This window comes from Clavelina lepadiformis, chromosome 7 (assembly GCF_947623445.1).
Source record: "Clavelina lepadiformis chromosome 7, kaClaLepa1.1, whole genome shotgun sequence".
Taxonomy (NCBI): domain Eukaryota; kingdom Metazoa; phylum Chordata; class Ascidiacea; order Aplousobranchia; family Clavelinidae; genus Clavelina; species Clavelina lepadiformis.
In genome coordinates, this window is record NC_135246.1 from 9290623 (window position 1) to 9315000 (window position 24378).

Consider the following 24378-nt stretch of genomic DNA (forward strand, 5'->3'; position numbering starts at 1 on the left):
ATCACAGTGAAGATGATGTCATGCAAGGACTACAGCTCACAGGTAAGCAACAGTTTTAACAAAACGGGGTTTTAACCGAAATAGAGACTCTTCTGTATATTGTCGCTTACATTGTAAAATGCATCTCCAGTTAAATTGAAATAAAAAAAGATGTTATATTAAGATTGTTAAATATAAGGTAAAATTTATTACCAATCAGTTAAGGAAATTTACATTTTTTAATTATCCAATCAAGCAAGCTGGATGAGATAAAAAAAAACGTAAAAACCATTGACGCCAAATTACTGTGCGAATCTAACCTAAACGTGCTTCTTTCCAATCTGCAATAACTTCAAATTAGGTATGCATCAATTTGACTTCCAAAAAGTATTCTAATATCATTTATCAATAATTTGTCAAATGTCAAAGAAAGTATGTCAACAAATTGTTTACCGCCGAGCATTGATTGCTTGAAAAACCGTTACGTGTTTATCTGCACATGCTTTGCAAAGCAATTAATTTATCAACAGCAACTTGAATATATGAAAAACACACTCAAAAGCTTGATAACGGTAAATTTATGTCCTTCAAACACTTTTGTCAGTGCCAGGATCAATATTCCATAATAATTTGCAAGTTTTGGTTAATAAGTTTTTTTTCCATCTTGTATTGTACCAGTACTTTTGGACCAGGTGTTAGGAATAGCTCTTGTGCTTTTTTTGTGCCCTTCAACTTGCCAAGAAAACATTGTTATTTACGTCATATTTATTGAACCATATCAAACGCTTTAAGCCAATGAAGCGAGGAAATCCTTAGCAACGCTTAGCAACACTGCCGCCAACGAGAGATTTCCCGCAGCAAACGCCAAACATTGGGGAGAGTAAATATTGGTTGGAATTTGTTATACGAATGAAAAGTTGAGTGGAAGCTACCGATATCGTGCTATATAATCCAGGATACTCATGCGGAAATGCCATTACCTTTTACCTAAAGGATAATCTCCAGTCTTTTTTACCTTTTATGGTAACAAAAAGTTCCATAAGTTGATCAAAATGCCAGAGGTTATGCAGAATCTCGTATCTGAGGCCAGAAAAAATAGATTTACGGCAATACCTAAGCTTTCGGAAGAAGGTAATGAAACCATAGGGTACAATTAGATTTATAATTTATTTTATGTATAAGAATAGCATGCCTTCTTCGTGTTTATTGCAATTTTGGAAATTTTAATATTCATAGCATTTTATTACAAAATTTGTTCTTTTCAAATTTTAGAGTTAATTTATACCGTATCCTAGAGTTTATCTGTATATTTTTATTTAATACACAATATGCCAAGCTAAGACTGAGATGAGACCTAGCATACTTTTAAAATGTAACTGCTTGTACAGCAGTTTCACTTGAATGGAAAGTTTCTGGTAAACATTTTATGACACTTTTTTATGGTTAATTTAGATGCACCGAAGCTTACGTTTTAAAGCAGTTAACTAGCATCATTCCATATCATCACGAAAAGATTGTTTTATTAGAAATTTTCCTAAAAACCAATAAGCCTACATGCCAGATTGGAAAGTTTGCTGTTTTTGGGTGAGGAATCCCCAGTGCAATCAAGACGAAACAATAGCCATCATACACAAATTTAATTTCTATCCCGCACACACTTAGCAAACTTTCTAATCTGGCCTATATGTCATGTATTGTATCTACGTGACAACAAAGGTCAGAAATTTCAAAAGGAACATATCATTATGAAAATCTTGGAAAGTCAAATGCCAAAATTTAGTTTCGACATAAAATTCGGCAGTGTCAATAAGTAATTAGTACTTACAGAAAATATAATTATGATTATTAAGATTACATGGAGAATCCATGTCAAATTTGTATCATATCAATTATTTTGGAAGTTGTTGAAATTGCTATTTTATTATTGCAGCCTACTGTATTGCATTGGGCGTTAACAAAATGCTGTATGGGATATTGTTCCTAAGCAATTTCTAACATTTGTTAATCTAAGGTCTGTCCACATCAAAAAATGTTCACAGTTTGTCATACTAAATTATATGTGCTGTAACTACATTAGGTTTAAGATTTATTTTCCAAATAGACATAACTGCAGGACCATAAATAAATTGATGACCAAAAATGACCCGAAAATTTATTTCAAACCAAACATTGTGTATGTTTAGCAACTCTATTCCATAGGAAAACTTAAGATAGTTTTTGGTAAACTATAAAAACAACAAATATGTTACATTTCTAGGGATTTTTTAGGGAAAGCTTATGTAGAAAAATGAAAAATACAGTTAACCTTCAAACCAACCTACATATTGTTTTTTATTTTACTATAAACTTGGGTTAACACGGTTCAGCCACCATCATCATTTTTAGTAATGTAAAGCAAACGATTTTAACAGGAAAAGCATACATTGCATAAATATAACATACATAAACAAAAGGAGAGTGTGGACCCAATGAGAAAAATTTTATAATATGTGACCAATTTTTCCTCAGATAAAAACTTAATTTAGTTTTTTTGCTATGGCATTACTCGTACGTACGATGTTTTTTTTCTGATACATAAGCAGTATCTTTCATGTCAAGGAGCATGAATTTATTTTTAACGATTAATCCAGTTTTGATTTTATTTTTTCAAGAATTATGTTATAAACAAGTCATATAAAGGACTAAAGAGACAGTACTGTCTCAGCGATGTCATATGCCTCCATATTAAACAAATGACTGGCATGGTAACTTTTGTTAAAGTTTGAACTATGCTGGTATTGAAAGCTAAATATGTTTGGCTTTGCTTACGTTTCTAAATCTAAAATTAGCACAACCTAACATTAGCCAATCTTAAGAAATATTAATTAAAATTCACCTAACTATTTTTAGTTTAGTAGCTAAAGCAACATTTTTCTTTCTAAATCTTTAAAATAGTATTCAACAACTTGACGAAAATTGCATAGAAAAAGTTAATTATGTTGTACAATTTTTAGTATGGAAGCAGTACGTTTATCTTCACAGTGTTTAAAGTTCATCGTCTCACAGATTCCTTATTTTCCCTACAATATCTTGCATGTTTATTGCACAAATGTTTATATACATGTCATGTAGGTTGTTTTTGTTAATCCAGTACCACATTTTTTTGGTTCAATACAACAGAAATATATTTTTTGCAATAATCTGTATTTAATATGTTATGTTATTTAGAAAAACGTTTAAGTTTGGGAATTTTGACTGCAAAAATTAATGTTAACTATTCAATTAGATTCTTTTAAGTAAATTAAAAAAACTTTAGCACATTTAATATCAATGTTTTCTATTGTATTGTATTGTATTATACAATTTCAAACATTCTTGACTAATTAAAATGTGGTTGTCTAAATTTCTCTATATGTATAGATATCATCAGTGTGTGGGACAACTTGTCAAAGTATGTGGAGCTACAGATGTGTTCTCAAAAAGGGGTTCACATACCAAACCTGGGAACATTTACATTTACACACAAAAAGATGGATATTGGCAATAACAAGTTCGTTTTGATACAGAGACCAGTATTTCTTCTCTCCGAAAAATTTTCCCAAACACATGCTTTAAGTTGCACCAAGTATCATACAACAGGTGTGATTTTAAAGTAATAGAAATTTCTTTTCATCAATTAAAACAAATTCATTCAGTTAAATTGTAACTTATACGTAAGTATTTGGATTTAACCTTAGTAATCTGAATGTAACTGATGACTCAATACATCTGAATAAGACAAGTGTATCAATATACTTTGTAGGTGAAATCCCTGTGGTTCAACTAAACTTTACAGCTTTAGCAGTAGAAAGTCCATTTGACAGGGACACCGTTGAAACCTGTGTAAGGGAGGTTTTACAGGTATGAAATGACAAGCAAAAATTTAGAATTTAACTCTGTGGTGAGATTTACTGGTTCGCGTGAACTGGTTGCTGTAACTAGCAAACCAGTTATTAGAAATATGGTGTTTGCAGACTATCCATTGTTTGGTGATCATTGTTACTTCAAGTAAGCATTAAAGAAACATTTGTGAAAACATTTTAATTCCACCACTGCTTTACCAGCTTATACTTGTTCCGATTTAGTTGCTTAGACATATTCATTTTAATTTGTTGCATGTGTTGCTAATTGTTTTTTGGTAAATGTTTTACTTAACGCTGTTGTACCACTTTTTTAGTCATTGTCACGAGCGGTAGCCAATCAGCAAAATGTTGAATTTCTTTTTCGGGGTATTGGTGTTTTGGCCATCAAAGAATTAAAAGTGAAATTGAAGTTTTTCAAAGACTTTTTAAATTCCATGGATGGATCAGGAAATTTGGTAAAGGTTTTAGAAAATGTAAGTTTTAATAAAAAGTAATTGACTGTATGCAAGAAAGTATGCCAAAACATTTAAAACTCATTAGTTTAACTAGCCGAGATATTTTGAATATGTTACTATTCACCAGCTAACACAAATTTGTTGACTTTATGCTATGCTGTTTATATTTTACACCTAAGATTGAGTTACTACTTTACTATTCAAAAAACAGATAATTAATTAACCCTTTTCTTAGGAACTTTTTTGCAGTAACACAGCACAGAATGTTGACTTGATTAGAAAGTTTAGTGGGAGGCTTCTTAATAAGGTAGAATCATATGAACAGTTAGGCTATTTAAGCTTTTTTGAGGTTTGTGGTGAATAAAAGGTTTCAGTTTAATGTAAATGAACTACTAGTATTTGTGAAATTGCTGCAGAGTTTTCACTTTAAATTTGCGATTTTAGATATTGTAAATAGCTAGTTAATTTTTTCGTTTACAATTAACAGCTTTCTTTTATAACATGTGTAATATATAATGATAACGCATAACTTGTGTGTAATAATGTAGGCCTATCACACTTTCAGTATCATAAAAATTTAACTGTATTGAGAGATAGGATATCTATGAAAGAATTCCTTCATTTGGTGGTCAGCCACTGCTAGTTATTGTATTTTTTAGAAAAAAAGTCAATAAATATCTTCAGTATATCAGATATTTCAGCGTTGACATTGTCAGGTTCAGTTCATTAGCACATTATGTTGGAGAAACTATAGTAGTTTTTATTAGACCTAAACTAAATAACTTTTGACTAAAAGTTATGAGTAAGCGTACGGTTATGTTATGCTGTTGGCAGTCAAGGTATTTTTAAGAATTAATTGGGAGGCAAAAAGATAAAGTAGCTTTGAACCAAGATGCTGGCATTGGGTAATATCGTGTATGAAATATGTGAAGCAATATTGACATGAGCAAAGCATAAACATATGAAACTGTTTTGTGAGGTTGGTCAATGCTCACAAAACATTTAAGCATCAACTTAAATAGATGTTGTTCTGTTTGTATGTGCAAAATGACTATAGAGCGTAGAGGCTATATGTTTATTTCCTATTAGCTATGTTTCTCTTAGGTTATGTTTTTACTAGCAACATTTTCCCATTGTCAAAAGGTTCTCTTTGTTATAATTTACAAACAGTGTTGTTGACGGACCCCTTTAATAAACGATTTTTATTTACAGCGCCCCGGCACAGCTGATTCTGTCATGTCCAATCAGACTACACTAAGCGCTCAACGTCGCCCTGGAACACAGACTCTCACTTTACCAAGGCATGCATTGTACAGACTAAAACTTATAAATAAATTAGCAACCAGTTTTACTCGTGAAGAGCAGATTGGTTTCAAGAGCCAACAATAACTATGCTAATTATGCACATTTTGCCAGTAGGGTTTTTACGTTTTGTATGAAAATTACCAATCTCTGGGGTAATTTGCATCAATGTGGTAAGCATCTCCGAGACAGCCATCTCAAGTCTCATGGGCAACCATGTCTAGAACATGATTGCAACAGAACATTATTTCTATGCTTTGGCATTTTAACCCTGGCGTCCTGAGCCAGATTGCCATTTGACCCCATAGCAGTCAACATCTTAAAACACGCCTTATGCAAAAAGAACAACCCAGACTCCTCCTTCCACATTTATCTATGAGTCATAACTTCCAACATTTTGCTCAAATTATACTTTATTGTAAAACGATCATACACCTATTCTGTTGTGGGTTTGGTTTTCTCGTTTCAATAAAAAATAGACAAACAGATAAATTTTGTACATAAATTAATTCAATAGGTTGAATGGAGGTAAAGATTTACTACCACCCATCAGTGAATACGAACAAACTGAAGGTGATGGAGGTAAGTTTCATTGACCATATTGCTTACTGACCGAATTCAAACCGATAAACGTGGTTTGGGATATCTTTTGATTTCAGTTTGAAACATTAAATGTAGTTGACAATTGTATTCATCTGAATATGACGTATGTCATTGATTGCTGCTATCTGCAGTGTCAATGCAAACCAACTGCTTACTGTTGGTAGATTTGTAGTGCAATGTGTTCCAACTGTCACATAAAGCGAAACACAATCGAAAAATTTCGCAACGTTGTTAGAACAATTGGTATTTTTATAATGCGGTTAAAATCAAAGAACGTGAAGCAGTTATGTGACTAATCTTAATCATTCCGGTTCATGATTAAATTTTTTTAGACAAGATCCCTCTTCCACCCACTCGATCAACAAATCGTGAAGTTATACATCCCCATCCTGTTGTTGGAATAAGTCTCAATCCTGAGGAGTTGAGAGAGGCGCTACCATCAAGGGATGGAATTAGGGGCTCACCTGTTAAAAAGTATGTTGTCTCAGGAGCTCAACCACTACTACAATAACCGTATACTAAACCTATATTAACAATAATTCTATTTAAATTGTAAAACTTAATTTGATCTGAGACATATTCAGTAAAAAAAAAGTGAAGCAGAAAGATCTACACCGTGCTACATTTTAGTGAAACTTTCTATACAATTATTATAGATTAAATAAAAATTAAAAATAACAACTGTAAAATTATGATCCATATTATTTCGATTTTTTAATAATAAATCTTTTTATTTTTTAAATTGTTTTTTTTTAATTAAGTTTATTCATAAATGTTTAAGTATTTTATTTTTATTGCTGATTGACCATAAAGATGTAAGTGAGCTTTATTTTTTATATCATTAGGACTTTTTTGATCTAACTTTATCCTGAAATTGCTTTTCAAAATATAAATGTATTATCAGTAATTTCTACAGACCCTGAATGTTAGACTTAATAACAATCACCAGTCTTAACCAACTAGTAGTTATACTGCTATCACAATACTGTGCTTTCTGATTTGTAATCATTTTCTTATGAAATCCGCAGTCATAAAAATGTGTTTGCCATTAAACGATATTGCTCGAGCCAACATGGTTCATTATGATAAATAGCAGCATGACCACTTAAAATTCTTCAATGGACGTCTCTTTTATTTGCTAATAATATCTCATCAAATATTGATGGGTTCTTTCCTTCTTTTTCATGTCCTGTCCTGTGAAACACTTCATTTGTATTGATGATACAATAATAGATAGCAGTTGGCTAGGTAATCATTACATCGCTTATCATGTATTTTTTATCTTTCTCCCTACATGACATTATGTTAATAGTCCTATCCACCTAGATACAACAATGATTAAACGAGAGAATGGTTGCTATGCTGAGAAAAAATGTTTGATCAGTGAAGATGCTTCACACAGAATATATTTTTATGAGTGGTAATTTCCACCATGTAGGCAGTTTATAACTACAGATTTAGTATAGTAAAGGAACGCTTTTGAGCAATTTTCTAAGTGGCTTGAGGCATTATTTTTCAAGGTTTTGTGATTTGAAGACAGTCACAAATAATTAATTATTTAAATTATGGCTACATATGTTTCGGATAAACATATTAGCTCCTCACTTGTCAGAGGTGGCTATAGATCTCGATATAGCCAATACACAGGTAAACGGAATGCAGTTGTAACACCTCCTTATGCACTTTATCCAGATGCAAATGATTTGAGGAGGTTAGTAAGTACAAGGTATGACTCTTTCATCTTCAAACTTCTTTTAAGAATAAATTTTGAGATTAAAAAGTTTTCAAAAAAAAGGTGTGGTTATACGAAATTTACCCCAAAGATTTTCTCATGTACAATTGTATGAACCTCAGTAATATTTAACAAAGTTGTTTATTTGAGGACCTGACTAAAACCGATTGTTCTATTTGTTCCTAAGACCTGAGTCCATTCTAGTTGTATTTGCAATACAGTTGGGTAATCTCTTATCAAATTGGTTTATAGGATTTACAGTCCAAACAGTAACCACTCACCTAAGCCGCCAAGCACTGCAGGCAGCGCAGATCGACCTGAAACAACAAAGTTGCTGGAGACTCCACATTGCTTTGAAGAGTCGGCAAAAGGTGAGAAAGAAAAATTGGAAAAGAGAATTCTGGGTGGAATAAGGTTGTGTTTTTTCAACACCACAAATGTTGAGTGTTTTAAGCTGGTTAAGCTACTCCAGTATACAAAAGCGGCCTGTGTTTAACTAATCAAGTGCTTTATTTCAAACTAATGTGTACCCAATGCGCATTATACCACTTGTGAAGTGGTTATTAGCCGTGCGCCGCTTTGAGGATATTGGATGACGCTTAAAATGAAACCACAATTTGTTGAAGTGTCATTTTTTATTCGCGTTATAATTTGGTCGTTGTGCATGTTCGTGTCATCGCCCATGATCTAAGTTTTAACACAGATGAAAAACAGCCAAGACCAGTGTCTGCCCCACTGCAGACGCCTGAACCTCCGACAATGCGCCGCTACTCTAGAAATAGCGTTCCAGTTTGCACTTCTCCGAAACATCATCACAAAACTGGCCAGGAGATGTGTTATCTTTGTATGCAACGGTCGATGCGGAATATACCCGTGTCGTTTGAAGATGAACGTCGTCGCAAGGAAAAGGAACAAGATGCTCTTTTGCAACAATATCAGCAAATGAAAGACCAGGAAGCCATACTATTAACTCAGGTGCTTCAGAGTTCAAAACATCTGAAAATTCAAAAGCGGTAGACTGTAGAAACACAGCGTTCTTCACAGTAACTCCGTTACAACAATATTCTGTTGCGCTTAGGCAAATCAAAATTCCAACAGACAATCTAATCAGAAGGTGGCTGCATTTAACCTTGGAGTGGCTGAATGCCTACGTGATTCAAAATCTAAACGCTCTTCGGAATTTGTTGTAAGTTATTATCTACTGGAATATAAATTTTTCCCATATCATTAACTTCTGCGCGCTACTTAATTTACTGTTTTACCTACGGTTTTCTAAAGAGATCCTACGTTTTTCAAAACCGACCACTTACACCACTAAGATTCTACAAGCAAGAAGAGTACAGCAAAGCGCTTGAAAGTCAGGTAGTATAACAGAATGAAAAGTGCGTTAATATTTGGCTTTGATCAGTTTTCTAAGGATATTCGAGTTCAGTTACCGTAGGTATTTTATTTTTTAGGTCAAACTTCGCACATCTCGTGAAACACGAGAAAAACACGATCGCGAATTTCAGGAACGTTTGGAACAAGTACAACTGGCCGAGGAGTAAGTATCGTTAGAACTGACCTAATACTGGAGCATTTGTAATCTAGGAAACTAAACTTTATGTTTTTTAAAAGTTTGGCAGCGCAACGTGAACAATTTTTGCGTGTGAAGGCTGATCAGGTTTCACAGTATCAAAGAGCCCTGTCTGCGCAGGTAATAACTTTTTTATATTCTCTTAAACTTTAATTCCCAATACTTCAGATTCCAACGATTCAGAACTTGTTTCCAAACGTGTAAAAATACGTCATTTTATAAGGTCAGCGTGGTTGACGTCAGCAATAACATTTACTGTGTCGTCATCGTCGACAAGGGCAATTATTTTAGGTTTAATTAGTTACGCATTGATGTATAAAATGTTGTTCAATTGACCTTGAAATCACTTAATTAAACTTTAGTTATATTAATTACCGGAATTATCCAAACTTATAGAGCGTAGATCACTTGTTAATTTAAATGTAAGTATTTTACTTGCCGCTGTATGTTATATCTGCGGCAGTGGCTTTGGCTCTCAAGCCTTTGCTATAAGACAATTTTCTTTTGCAACATTTAACTAGATACAAATTCATAAAAAAATCACGGGCGCCGTTGAAGATGTAACCGAAAGGCGACATCTTAGCATTCCCAAGCCTCGGGTATTAAGTCCGTTTGAGAGCCCAGAAGCCAGGAAGCTGCGTTCAAACAAGGTTTCATGAGGACAGAGAAGTTTCAGTTATACATACACAACATAAGCTAGCCAAAAACGTTCAAGAAAAGTTTCTAAAAAAAGACAGTTAGACGAACAGATTGATAAAGACCACATTTCCTTTTTGAATTTCTTAAATATGATCCAATATTTTTGAGAAAGTTTCTGCAAAAACAGTAACTTTGTGTACCCTTGGTTTATGTTAATATTCTGCAACCCGATGCTCGCTCGTTTCAGATAAGAAGCAAGCCGCTCCCTCTTCCGAAGGCGGAATCGGACTCCAAGCAACCTATCTTTGGCCGATTTGACGCGACAAACGAAAAACTTTTGGAGCAAAAAGAAAGAGCGCGTTCGCTGCTGAAGTAACTATCGCGTTGCCATTGCTACGAATATGCTTAATTCATTGAAATTGTCTGTTGGATATTTCACTTAGTTGCACTGCAGATAGTTTTGCTTCTTTGTATTGTTAGACCTACTACTAAAAGGGTGTCCACAAAGTCTGGGCACATGGTTAAAAATAAAACTATACTTACGATAAGACCATTCTTCTCGTATACTTACCAACTCGATTCGTTCTTCTTTAGACAGAGCCATCGTTCAATCTGGAAAAAAATAAATCAATTAGTAAAATTCCCTATGTACCATGACTTTATGGACACCCTGTTCTATAACTGGTTTTTTGATCCAAACTTTTCAGGCTTTAAGGTTTATTGTATCGCTTTAACAAACTCCTGGTATTGAATTAACTTTAAACGTGGCAGACCTACTGTATATTGATTAATTTTCTTTTTTTGCATGTAGGAGTCAGCTTGATATGGTGGCTGACAAGAAAAAGAACTCGATTTTGCATCACCTGGGGAAACAAAAAGAAGAAAGCGAGATGTTAGAACGTACTAAGCAAGAGTAAGGCTTCACTTTACGATGCACTTTTGACTTACAACAGCTGTCTTTTTAACCTTGACTACGTTGCTTTCAGTCTATTATGATTAAACTCCTATTCTGCTATTCCAGGTTGATTACGGATAGAGTAAGCTCACATAAGCGTTCCCATGAAATGCGACGCAGCTTGGAGCAAAACTGGAGGAACCATCATCTGTCAAAAATATCACGTGAGGAAGACGAAAGATTCCGGATGCGCACGCCAGGAATGCTCCTCCTCCAGCAAACCGAAAAATACAGGTGAAGGAATGTCATTTTTAACTTATGCAAAGTAGTTGACCTACTATCGCAAAATTTGTCTTGCCAAGCTTGTCTGTTGACGAGATTTGATTTCGAGGTGATCAGTTTCCAAATCAAGCGAGGCATCAGCTATTGCACTGTTCTAACGTAACTGTTGTGGTTAATTGTATCTGCACAGCAAGCCGCTTACATTTACCTCTTGCGTTTGCAGCCGATGTGGTCAGTGCGAACGAAGAACCAATAACTGTGGTGAATCAAACATATGGAGTGAATCTAGGTATATTCCGGGATCCCGTTTGATGGTCTAAGCGTCACTGCTTTAGTCGAAATCTCTTTCCGTTAGTGTGCCTTAGTAAAGATAAATTGCTTGCTTATATACTGTACATTTTTGGTCTTAGATAATCTGCAAGCCTGTGTCACTACCTGTCGCTATAATCCGTAGTTGCTTCAAAAGTTTCCTGCTTTTATACCCGAAGTGCCTTTAATAAAAAAGTTTTTGCATGCGTTGCTTGTTTCGTATCGCATTTTTCAAATTAATACAAAAGAACGTTTAATGGTGATCATGGAACGGTTTTTCTTTTCACTTTACTTTGTTGTTTGCCTGACGATTATTGTTTTATGAAATTGCCAACGTCGTAGCTTTAATCTAAATGTAGCTTATCACTTCTATGTTATTTATGGCACATCACCATGGCTATGAGATTAACATGCTTTTAATGAAATAGACTTGTAAATTCATTGAGTTATTATACTTGTGGTGCCCGATGTTTGCAGGCTGTCTTTGTCCACAGTGAATTCTGAATAACCTACTAATACTGAAGGTATGAAAAAGCAATTAACTACTAAACTTGTATAGAAAAAATTATGCATTTGTGTAGATCGCTTAAATGAAACTCTACAACTTAATAAAATATGAGCTTTCTGAAATACGTTTATGTTGGTATGATAATAATTAATCTTTATCCACGAACTGAGGAAAGTCTTTAGACAACTTAAACCCGGCGACGATCCTTCATCGCTCAAGTCCAGGTTACCGAGCTAGCCTTTGAACAAGTTCCGATTGTCACACTTTTTTTTTATATCGCATTGTTAAAGCGTAGAACTGTCCACTGATCGGTAGCGAATACGAGCCGCATTATTGCGAGGCCAGCTGTCGAACCACTTGGCTACCGAGCCGTCAACTGTTTTCACTCGTCAACAGGCAACGATTTATTCTACATTCAGTAGGTTACAGATAAGCCTAACAATTGTAGCTTTATTTTCAGCACCTTGTAAGATAACATGTTCCAAGCCACGCAGAGCTAAGCACTGACATAATCGAATACACTGCATTCCCCCAACTACACTTACGAATATGACAAATTATTATTCAAAATCACGTATGTTCCCTGTAAAAATTCAGGGACATCAACTATTCTGGCTGGATCCATATGAGCAGTGGGCCACCCAACACTCGTTCGAATTACGGCTCCCGATGGCTACTTACTGCAAAACAACCAATTGCAGCGTAATGTAAATCACTGTATTCGCGTGGAACATCCGAGCAAAACAGATTCGACACAAACATGGTTGGTTTAGCTGAAAAGGTCAAACCACTCACAAAATTACGAACACGTAAGTTTACATCACATAGACAGAAACATCCAGTAAAACAGACATCAAACAGAAATATGTGGTTAACGCCACCGACTGTCTCACCTACATCACGAGATTTTTTTAAAGCCGCTACTTGCACTTACAAAACAGTCAAAAAAGTACATCAGTTCATTAAACAATGGGTTCATACAAAAGATAGGTAGCGGCGCTTAGCAATTCGCTTTGACGATGCCTAGCAATTTTGTTTAGCAGTAAAAATGAAAAGCACAGTTCGCTGGGGACCATAAAGCAGCATCGCCTAAAGTTTCCAACAAGTATCCATGTCCTAGGTTGAGAGCAGTTGGATCACGGTATGAGCGCACACGACAAACAAATCACGTTGTAAGATCTCATTGATTTTATCCAACTTAAAACCGGGAAAAAAGACAGAGAGCAGCAAAGAAAAAAGTCACAGTTAAAAATAAAAAACGTGTAAAAATAGGCACTGTCAAACTGGCCGCAGGTGATCGGGCGAGTTGAGGAAAATTTAATTTCACCAGTACCCCTTTAGCTAGACGTGTAGCCTAACTAAGTAATAAAACAACGCATAGCAGCAGCAGGGATATAAAAATAACCAACTCAGTGAGTGTTAAACAGGTAACGTAATATGTGCCTTTGCAGAAGGGTCAAAATCACAAGCTACAATCATGCTATTGAGTATTATTAGGATAATAAAATAGTTAACACAAAGCGTAGAACTGTGCAATACATTTTCTCTGATTTTTTGTCATAAATTGCGGATCAGCTTGTGTTCCAGCGGTTATGGCAGTGCAAGGGCTTCAGTAGGGTGCTTCGTTTTTGACAGTCCGGGCAACACCGCTGGAGGTTATGACATTACAACGACAAAGTCATCTGCAAAGCAAGATGATAATAAGAATCTGCAAGAAAATAATAAATCACATGCCAGAGATTAAGAACCAGGTTCTGGAATACCTGCTTTTTAAGCAAGTTTTGGTGGGCATGAGCTTTATCTTCAGAACAAAAACACAAGGATACATAATTACATATACATGTGATCCAGATCAGTTTCATATTTAGCAATGAATGTTTATACCAAATAGATTTGATAGAGGCTTAACTTGCCGAATTGCCAGTTACCACATTGTTGAAGCTTTGACTAGTTCATATCCAATTTCATTTCGCAAATTTCGTTTCTCCAATCACATCCAATTGAAAACGTCGAAAATCACTTTTGCAAGTGAAGGGTTGTACTTTCTCGGCAGTTGCAATTTTGAATAAAATTTTGTTACAGTCTTTAGACGTTTTGCCACATTTCACTGAATTTGGCTTTTGAATTTACCTTGCTGCGTACAACCCCTGTTTGAATCTTTATGTAATTAGCATGACTTCATGTATATGAGAGTGAGTTTTGTTTTAAAATTACAGCACTACATAACATAAAAACAAAAATCAAGACAAAAAGCTGGCAATACAGGAAAAAACACAGTCAGACCATTACAAAGCCGAATCTGGTTAACACAAAGCATAAAAATTGATTTGCTTCTTTTTCTGAGGAAGTCCTACTGAAGAATAAGCTAATTTGCATCAATAACCTTTGCCAAAATGACAGATTACAAGAGTGTTTGCACAGTTGTAAATTGCAGAATTTTGGTCAAAACTTCATATTCACCATATATACACAAACGTTTAAACGTTCGATCAAATAAAGTTATGAATTTGTTTGTTAAGTTCGAAGTTTTTGAAAAATTTGGTCACGGTTCATGACCACTGCTCATCAATACTATCTTGAAACCATTCAGCTCCAGCCTCTTGATGCAAAGGCTGTTGGGCAATGGGCTCACTGCCCCACTGACCACTGGATGTTGCCACATTAGTAGACATATTCTGGCGTTTACCACCAACTGGGGCAGCATTGCCAAAGTTTGCCTTGCGCTTGCCCGGCATATTTGGTTTGCCACGGCCACGCATGGAATTATTGCCACTACCTCCCCCTCTGCCTCCTCGAGATCGTCCTCGTTGGTTGTTGCCTCCACCTGCACCTCCTCGGCCACGCACGTATCCACCACCATACATTCTGGAGCGATATGAGTATGATAATAGTAAGAAAAACATCAAGTTAAGAAATGTAACATTCCTGTCACACACCCTCTTTGATTTCCTCTCATCATTCCTTGTCGTTGTTGGAAATGACCCCCTCGCATTGGAGCGCCATAAAAAGGGTCATCGTATCCTCCAAACCCATAGTGCATGTAATCACTGGTGTAGAAATCATCAACATAGTTTCCACCATATCCACCCATCATAGGAGGGCCACCAAAACCACTCATTCCGCCGCGGCCACCTCGTCCACGACCCATAAAGGTATTCCTGGGGCCACCCCCATAACCTCCTATGTTCATACCACTAAAAATACGAAGAAATTAGAAATATTCCTTGTATAAGTTTTAAAAACTGATGCAATGCTCACTAGGGGGTGTTCATCATTTTTCTTTCCATCTGTCTCTCTTTTTTCTTTTTATCCACAGGTTTGGCAAGACTTATTTCTATTGGTTCGCCTTCCAAGTTTAGACCATTCAAACCTTCTAATGCCTTAGAAATAATGATCTTGATAACTAACACATAAACGGAGCGATACTCCACAAACATAACAATTCGCTCTAAACTTTCTAGGAAGTGAAATTCCCTAAAACACAAAATATTTTTCATACCTTCATGGCATCATCCCTTTCTTTAAAGTGAACAAAAGCATAGTCTTTGATTTTTTTTACCCGTTCTACTTCACCAAATGTGCTAAACGTGGTCATAACAATTTCTTCACTGGCTTTGATTGATAAGTTCTTTATGTACAAAACTTTAACCTATAAAAAAAACAAAATTTTTTGTTTGTCCTCAGCTCAATGATGTGTTAACGCTTTGAACCAAATGGAAATAGCTTGGCTGGCATGTGCTGTATATAGCATGTATGGACCAAAGCATGAGCACAATTAAATGACTAGGAAGCCTGACACGCTTGTTAGAAATTACCTTGGACATAATTTCATCAGATGGCTCTTCTATTGGATCAGCCCAGTCAACCGATATTGCATTATTGAATGCTTTTACTTTCGGCGAACCAAGCTTCCGTCGAGCCTGTGTATCAGCAACAACATGTTACACAACACATTCAACAGAATTCTGAAACCAAGATAAAATACCCCAAACACCTGAGAGGCTGCTTTGTGGTCTACATATTCCAGAAAACAAAATCCTCTGTTTTTGAGTTTGTCTTCTGTTTGTAGATATATGATGACGTCTTTTAATCCCTCTAATAGTGAAAATCATAAAATTTGCAATTTGCAGGAAATTCAATAACTACTATTTCAGGAAAACTCACTTGTTAATTCATTAAATTCGTCATATATTTCATCTTTTGTTTTCGTTTTTGGAATTGATCCAACAAATAACCGACAATTAGATTGTGATACACAAACACCCAAGTATTTTTTGGGTTTTATTTCATAATTATCAAGCTGGAAAACAATTCAATCGATACTGTTTAAATAAATGTCACATAACACCTTTCTTAAAAAACAACATGATAACAAAACCTAGACGACAAATTGGTATGCTTAGTCAATTCGTTAATTAAGCTTAAGCAATATGTATATGGTATAAGTTTCAATGGTCAATACATTATTAATCCAATATTCCAGTGTAATCTGACTAGGTATGAAATGAAGTATTTAAATAACAAACGGCTTAAAAGCACTGGCTACAAACCTTTTTCACACATTCCACAGCACTTTCCTTCGAGGTATAAGTGACAAAACCAAACCCACGATTTTGGCCTGTCAGTGGGTCCATCATTAAACGAAAATCCCAAATGATTCCTGCGTCTTCCAAGAGTGGTACAAGTTCATCTTCAAATACTGTACGTGGTATGCGTCCAACAAATACCTTGATAAAAATAAAGATAAAAAAACACATCACATGAGAAACTTAACTGAAAAAACGCGCAACTGCATATGTAGATGTTGCAAAATAGTCCAACCTGACATCCAGGACCAGGTTCATCTCCGTCATAGATTTCTTTTGGTGGGGGGCCACCATATCTACGCTGGCCAGTGGTTACGTCAAGTGAATATTTAGTACGCTCAAGCAATTCCTGTCATAAATTGAATAATTCTCAGTTTTAGTCATAAGGTCAATGCAAATTGAAAGCACTGGGTTGATGCACAACCTATTTTTCACCATTTATGGTCCACAAAATTGCAGCAATCAAACTTTCTACTTTAACAGCCAATTTTGAAGACCGTTAGGTGATGTACGCAACAATTCTGCTTAGCAAATATTCTAAAAATATTTATAAACTTTCTCAAGTTTCAACCATTAAGCAATAAAATTAAAAACAGTTACCTGAATTTTTTCTTCAGCTGGGCCACTTCTCTTAACCTCTGGGGCCAGGCCATCTTTTTCATGTTTTGCTCTTTGTCGATGAATTTTCATAACTCCACACAGAAATGCACTTTTATTTTGTACATGCTTTGGGTAGAAATAAAGCCAGTGGTTAACTCTTAACAAATTTAAATAGTTTTTGTTATACACCACAATGTACACATTGCTTCCCTCACCTGAAGGTTTGAATCATTAAACTGCTTCAAGACAGCAAGAGCCCCATCCTCGTCTAACTCTTTTAAAGCTTCAATGGCACGATCATCAAGGTCAGAGAACTTGACTAAGTCTACAAATAAAATATTGCTATAGCGAATGGAAACTGCTACACCTATATTTACCTGAACCTATCACTGTACACTTTCTACCCAGAAAAGAAATTTATGCTTACCATACACAAATACTAAGCATTGTATTAACAACTTATATTGGGTAATAGTTTAGCTAAAATTAAAGCTTCACTGCACGGAACTGCAAAACAATTATGTAGTTGAGTCAATACTACAGTACATAAGTTTTGTAACTGGCTACAGAAGCTACACATGTGAAATTATGCAAATTGATTTTTAAGACTGAACGTCTAATTTATTAATAATGTGCAAATGCATAATTGCATTCTGCAATTTGCAACCAGTATACCATCCACTGTTGGCAGTTGAATCACATAACCACCAATACCAATTATGCAATTGGTGATAAACAAGTTTAGGCTTTTGTGGCAAGAGTATCCTATGATAAAAGTATGTGCAAAGCAAGAGTGAATAATTGCATTTAATGAATGAATAATTGCATTTATATTGTATCATTTTATGGGTTGCAACTAGGGTGGATGAGAATGATGTGATGGCTGATTATGTGGTACTGGTAACCAGGAAAATACAAGTACAAAATGGTCAGAAAAAACAAATGCTTCCATGAAAGCATAGATTTTTTTTAGCTAACACGTTTGACAAAAGATGTGCCATGTTGCAAAACTTTAATGCTAGATATTTGATACCGAATCACAATTATGGTACATACACAGCTTAGTGTATAAACAAAATACGGAATTTGCTATGAAGACTTTGGTAATGCATAACTGCACTTCTACTTGTGGATTTATATGGCAGAATAACGGAAATGGATGTTTATGAAACTATTTACCTGGCACTTAAACCTCTTCATAAACACGGTTTTAAAGTAACAAAGCAAAATCTTTTAAACAAAGTTATAAACACATGTGCTGTCATACCCAGTAACATTCCTAATATAAGCAATGCAACTTGCCAAAAATTAAACGAATCGTATATCAAATTTGGAGAACTACAAAAATGATTGATGATTCTTAACTTGAGAACATCTGTCAAGATTAGCAAAGTATCTTTGTATATGCGACTTTTAGATATAGCTGGTCTTGTTACTAATCCAAGACATTATAAACTCTGGATGGGCCGATGCAAACTAAAACCCGAATAGATTTGCCAAATATCGCTTGTGTAGAAGATTCGGATGAACACGAATCCCTACTATGGCAAATCTGAATAAAGATTGATTGACTTTGGTAAAACTGATGAATTACTTTCAAGGCTAAGCTAAACTAGGGTCAACATTCCTTACAACTGAAGTCATATAATTAACAACTTTGCTTTTTAAATCGCCATTTAAACGGCATTTGTTTTAAAACAAAGCTGTGTTTTGGCATTTACATCATGTTATAAGTAAAATTGGCAACTTTCGGATGAAATTTATCGTTTGGTGCAAATCTGAATAGATTTGGGATTAGTTTATATCAATTTTCATGATACTTGAATTTGCACAAAGCCAAAAAATCATAGCACTTCCCAATTATAAAGCAATGTCAGATAAACCAAACATGCTCAATTTACTGACAAAAATTTTTTAAAACTAACTTCTATACCAGGGGTGTTCAAATGATTTCTGCCATGATCCACCACAACCAAACCTGACAAGGTGATGATCCACTAAATACGAATAGTAAACATATTGGACATGGTTTAATTTTTATGGTGCTTTATTTATGTAAATGTACCCTACATTGTAGGGCCTACAACATATTTATAACTTTGTAAAAGTCCAAAGTGAAGTGTGCTGCAGCTGCAAGATTGTTTCAAGACTACATTGGAAGATCCACACAAAAAGTTGAAAAGATCCGGATCCGGATCGAGATCCGCCATTTGAACACCCCCGTTCTATACACTTTAAATGTGCTTTTGTTTCACCTATATTTTGTTTGTGTGTCGTATTGATAGCAAAAGGTAGTCTAGTTACATTGCTTTTTATAAAAGTAATTTTAACAAACTTTTACAAAAATCGCAAGTAAAACAAGAAATCAACTTGAGTACCTTCTTTAAAAACAGCATCCAACGCATTAGCAACACCAACGGAAAGTCCAGCTTCTAACAACTGTGGATAACTTGATGAATGATTTTGTGTCCCATTCTCATTGCCTGTGCTTTCAATGTTGATACTTTCAAATTTTAACTCTGTTCCATTGCAGTCATTCATTTTAAATTTATTGAATTTACAAAATTATTTAGGACAGTGTTTCCTAATTTGCCTGTTGAGCAGTGAAAATATTACAACTCAATTTGTATTAAACTGGCTTGGAAACTTTCAAACAGGTTTGCATATGTATATCATGCCAGTATTGTCAACAATGTGGTAGTTCTGTAATAATATGTTGGCTATTACGAGGATAGATTACATTTAACTTACTTCGATGACATTAGAGCGTGAAGCGCCAATACAGACGAAATCGGTTAATCGTATTACCTATATGCCAGACGTTTTGATCCGTTTAACAAATATGCTAAAAAATGTTTATGATGAACAGGCATTATTGTTGATGATGTGTATGAGCTAACTCGGTTGCAATGGGCATTACAGTACCGTACGACTCTGTGAAACAATCCTACGTCAGCTGGCTACAATTCTGGTTAAATTATGTAGAGTTTATTACTGTAGTGGCCTATTGCACTGTGTTACGCAACACAGCTGGCTACATTGCCAGCTACTGCCCAAGAGCATGTTGCTGATTAAAGCATTTTTTTGGCAAACTGCTTTAATCGGACTCTCCTTTTATCGTGAATGGTCTCTGTTTCGTCAGTCTTTTTTGTCAAGCGTAATTGGTAACGGTACTGTAGTTGCATTTTTCCTTTGCACTGTCTTTGTAATATAATTAATTCATTGTTTGAGTTGACCGCACACGTGACCTCATCTTCGCTTCGCTTTTAAACGTCGAGACAAATACTCGAAAAAGGCATTCTCCTTTCGCTTATCGGTAAACATGAGATGCGCAAGTCATCTTTGCTTCCGAATATCTGGCCGAAGACGATGATACGATTAAATAATTGCAGTATGCAAGTGAGAAGAAAATCCTGATACCATAATCCGATCTATTCCTTTAAGCGTGATTTGATTAACCGATGGTTTTATTTAACATTAGATAGGATTTGGTTTGCGATTTCAGATTTTGATACCATTAAATGATTGATACATTTAACCAGTGTACGATTAACCGATTTTATCTGTACCAAGAAACATAGGCACCAGCTTAATAAAATAACTGGGCGTGTGCGATGTGAATTTATCACGTTCCGTCATGAGGTAACGTAAGTAACTCACCCCATGCGCAAAGCATGTCAAGTTATTACTAGGGCAACCAAAAGTCAATATGGTCAATTTTTTTAACCTGCTCAGAATGCTATCAAACAAGCACAAAACAAATTTCAGCTTTGTACGACGTGTGGTATAGAAGTTATTAGGTCAAATAAAGTCAAAATGTTATATGTTAGGTCAAACTACGGTCAACTTGTTTCTTTAGGTCTTCTTTTTAGGTCAAAATCTATTAAACTTGTAATTTTGTAGCCATTTTGTAATATTATTCTTCCGTTTTTCTCTTTTCTTGTACCGCAAACAATTCCAGTGCCCCAAATTATACTTAGAACCAAAGCCACAAAGAGAGGCAAGGCCTTTCAGCGCGTCTGGTGACGTCACGATGTGAAGGCATTGCATTTGAAACTGCAAGTTGTCAATCTTAATACGCAGAAACGAAAAAAAAGTCAACACTAGAAAAGCGTTTTGTCAATTTTAATTGCAGCTTTAGATTAGAAAGTTGCTGTAGACAGTGTAGAGACTATCAGTATAGCGTTTTTCAAAATAAGGTCAAAATTTGCAAATTTTAAGGTCAAATTAAAAATTTTTAGGTCAAAAGTCTGGTTGCCCTAGTTATTACTAAAGTTACTCTGAATATTCCTTTCAAACGGTGTAAAAATTTAATCGTAAGATGTTTCATGTTGCTTAGATTTGATATACGGAAAGTGTAAACACTTCTTTAGAAAAAATTAAAGAATTTCGATGATATAAGTCGTACTCTCTTTTATTTGGAAAATTGGTACTACGACATTTTTTTTAAGACGAATGCGACCACCCAATCAAAGCAAAGTATTTATGCATTCACGCTTATTAGAACGTACATTGTTGACAATTGAAAACGCTAGACATAATTGAAACATTTTCATGCCCGACAACAACGGTAAATGACCCTACCTATGAGAACAGATCGAGCGAACAAACCCGTCACAAAATAGACTTAATTATCGCTTTCATGAAACAAAAATTTATCTCATATTTTTAACGTTGAACGAAATAATATATTTTATTACTTTGAAACAAATATACTTTGTTCAAAATGATAAGAAATAAACGATAGATACGAATTAGAGTTCAAATTGTAAGCACTTGGATTTAACTTAGCATCTTTCTGCCACAGTGCGTTGTGCAGAAAACATAACATTCGCTAAGGAGTTAAAAGAGAAAAAACAAATTCGAGAAAAAAGAGGCGAAAAGAACAATCCTTGCTCCTCACCCAGAATGTGCTGCAAGTTGCAGGATTTAAATTAAGGACAAGCAGTTTGTTGTAAAGCGGGCAGGAAGCTGTTGAAGTATCCATTAAATAACAAAAAACTTCTTACACAGCAGATTTTGCCAAATATGAAAGAATTTTTTTTATGCTTAAACAGGTCTTTATACTACGTTATAGGGTTATAGGCTACAAAACGATTTCCAGAAATGAAGCTTTGCGCTTAAATTGACACGATAAGAAACTGGTCAGAGATTATTAAAAAATTAATTTAGAGAAACTTTGCGCATTTAAACTTTGCGTGTGAGCACAAACAATGACCGGAAGACTGTCCTATGTCAATATTTCTAATGGTTGCAGCTGCAATTAGTTATGATTTAACAATTTCTACTTAAACTTTTTGCAAAATTTCATGTAATATAAAATAATAGCCTTATAAAATAATGGTTGTTAGTTGCAGTTTGACTGTTTGTTTCTTGCCAGGTAAATTGCAGTGATGTTAATAAAAACAGAAAGCAAAACATTGCAATACAAGTTATTCTGAACTGCAATTAAAGTGGTTGTGATACCAGAGCCATCTTCTGCAGTTTATTTTGATGTTCAGGTCCCTTACAAAGTTCCAAACTTGTTGCTGCTTGCCAATGGAATATTTGGTGTATTTTTTAGACCACAATAGAAAGTATATAAGCAATTGATTTATAAGCCACACATTTCAACCCTACATGCACGTTCTGTGCAAAACTCATGCTGTCCACTACAGTAAAATAAGTTACAACACAGGCAAACTTTATTAATACGTTATTCTAATTCATAAAACAAGCCCACACATTAAAGAAGTGGTTATTGATTTATTATCTTACAAAAGAACACTAGACAAACTTTTCTCTTTGCAATTCGGATGCCAAGAATTAGTAATCTTAATTTAAAATGGTTAAGTTGTGCATAACACAAAACATATAATATTAAGTATATATAGTTAATATTCTGCCTTTCAATGGAAAAATATTAGCAGGCAAAGTGTCACTAAAAAGGAAAAGCTTGGCTCACATTTTGTTTAAGAAGATGGGTAAAAGCTGCATAACATTTTGTCACCACACAGTTGATCCCATCTTAATCTAAATAGTGTACAAAGGTTCACATGTGGGAGATAAACACTTAAATGCTCTCCAGTCGGTCAAATGTACATAACAAAGTTGTGTGCAAATGAAACAAGGAAATATAGGCTAATGTAAAGTAAGGTACAATTTACCTTATACCAAGCATAAAATTCTTCGTGTAAGATGAGTTATTATTCAGGCTTAAATGGTATGAGCCAACTTAGTGGTGAAAAAACTGGATACAAATATCGTAATAACAGGCCGTACAAAGGGTTTGTAACATATTGACGCAGACAACGTATGGCACAAAAAAGTGAACATAAAAAGATGATAGATAGTGCATAAAAAATTTGCCTGAGGTAATATATTAATATAGTGACATTTCATGCAAATTGCATTACATATTTGCATGACAAATTCTGCAGCAAAATATGCAAACTAACATCACTTTCACACCAGGATACACAAGAGAGTGCAGTTGACATAACATGATTTTTGCATATTCGTTATGTAAATCAAACTGATCTTCGTACACGTCTCACAGAATTCACCCATGATATTAACTGATTAAAAAAAACAATGAACAACATGGTGACAACGCAATAACTCATCTTTGTAATGTGTTCTCTGAAACATTTACACACAAAACTTTAGAGTATATATATACTTGTGATATTGTCATATCAGAATAAAATGATAAATAAAATGAATGCAAGCAAAATAGACCTAAACGCACTGTTCTTAACAGAATGACAGGTGAGTATTTAAGGTCTAGGCTTGATCTGGTGTGGCACACGTGAGCGCAAGATTCATCAACGTGTACGTTGAACTTTTACACATCGCACCAATTTACAATAAAAACAGACAAAACCAAAAACCGCCATATTTTTCAATCAGGGGCTTTAGGGTAGGCTAGCCAATATGTAAAAATACCCAGTATGCAAAACATTACTTACCAAATTTTTAGTTTTGCATATTTTTAAATGAAAGTTTGTGTGCAACATTATAAAGCCCTTCTCTGTTAATATTCCAATTTT

At 34.8% G+C, this 24378-nt stretch overlaps 3 protein-coding genes across 6 annotated transcripts in view; 2 read left to right on the forward strand and 1 right to left on the reverse strand.

The window, feature by feature from the left end:
• Positions 1-819: 819 nt before the first annotated feature.
• Positions 820-12090, forward strand: LOC143464552 (coiled-coil domain-containing protein 81-like). 4 transcript variants are annotated; one of them, XM_076962389.1, is made up of 20 exons: positions 820-1110; positions 3379-3597; positions 3761-3858; positions 4175-4333; positions 4551-4622; positions 5528-5616; positions 6135-6199; positions 6553-6694; positions 8205-8323; positions 8656-8927; positions 9031-9138; positions 9231-9314; positions 9410-9495; positions 9570-9648; positions 10050-10178; positions 10415-10539; positions 10979-11080; positions 11189-11356; positions 11568-11633; positions 11755-12090. In XM_076962389.1, the coding sequence occupies exons 1-20, from the start codon at positions 1032-1034 to the stop codon at positions 11756-11758; spliced, it is 2265 nt and encodes a 754-aa protein (XP_076818504.1). In that variant the 5' UTR covers positions 820-1031; the 3' UTR covers positions 11759-12090. The 4 variants fall into 4 exon arrangements, with proteins under 4 accessions (XP_076818504.1, XP_076818503.1, XP_076818505.1 ...); XM_076962388.1 differs by having other exon boundaries at positions 11568-12090; XM_076962390.1 differs by lacking the exon at positions 4551-4622 and having other exon boundaries at positions 821-1110; positions 11568-12090.
• The window catches only part of LOC143464550 (uncharacterized), a 146405-nt gene continuing 128452 nt past the window's right edge, over positions 6426-24378 (forward strand). Inside the window, exon 1 of the mRNA XM_076962387.1 lies at positions 6426-6429. The gene's annotated coding sequence lies outside the window, so the exon portion shown is untranslated. The remainder of the gene's footprint in view (positions 6430-24378) is intronic.
• LOC143464565 (heterogeneous nuclear ribonucleoprotein Q-like) lies at positions 14345-19962 on the reverse strand. The gene is made up of 12 exons (XM_076962417.1): positions 19726-19962; positions 17563-17672; positions 17348-17473; positions 16983-17096; positions 16712-16888; positions 16326-16461; positions 16156-16256; positions 15977-16081; positions 15661-15810; positions 15420-15541; positions 15098-15355; positions 14345-15026 (listed from the first exon to the last, which is right to left on the reverse strand). The coding sequence occupies exons 1-12, from the start codon at positions 19886-19888 to the stop codon at positions 14711-14713; spliced, it is 1878 nt and encodes a 625-aa protein (XP_076818532.1). The 5' UTR covers positions 19889-19962; the 3' UTR covers positions 14345-14710.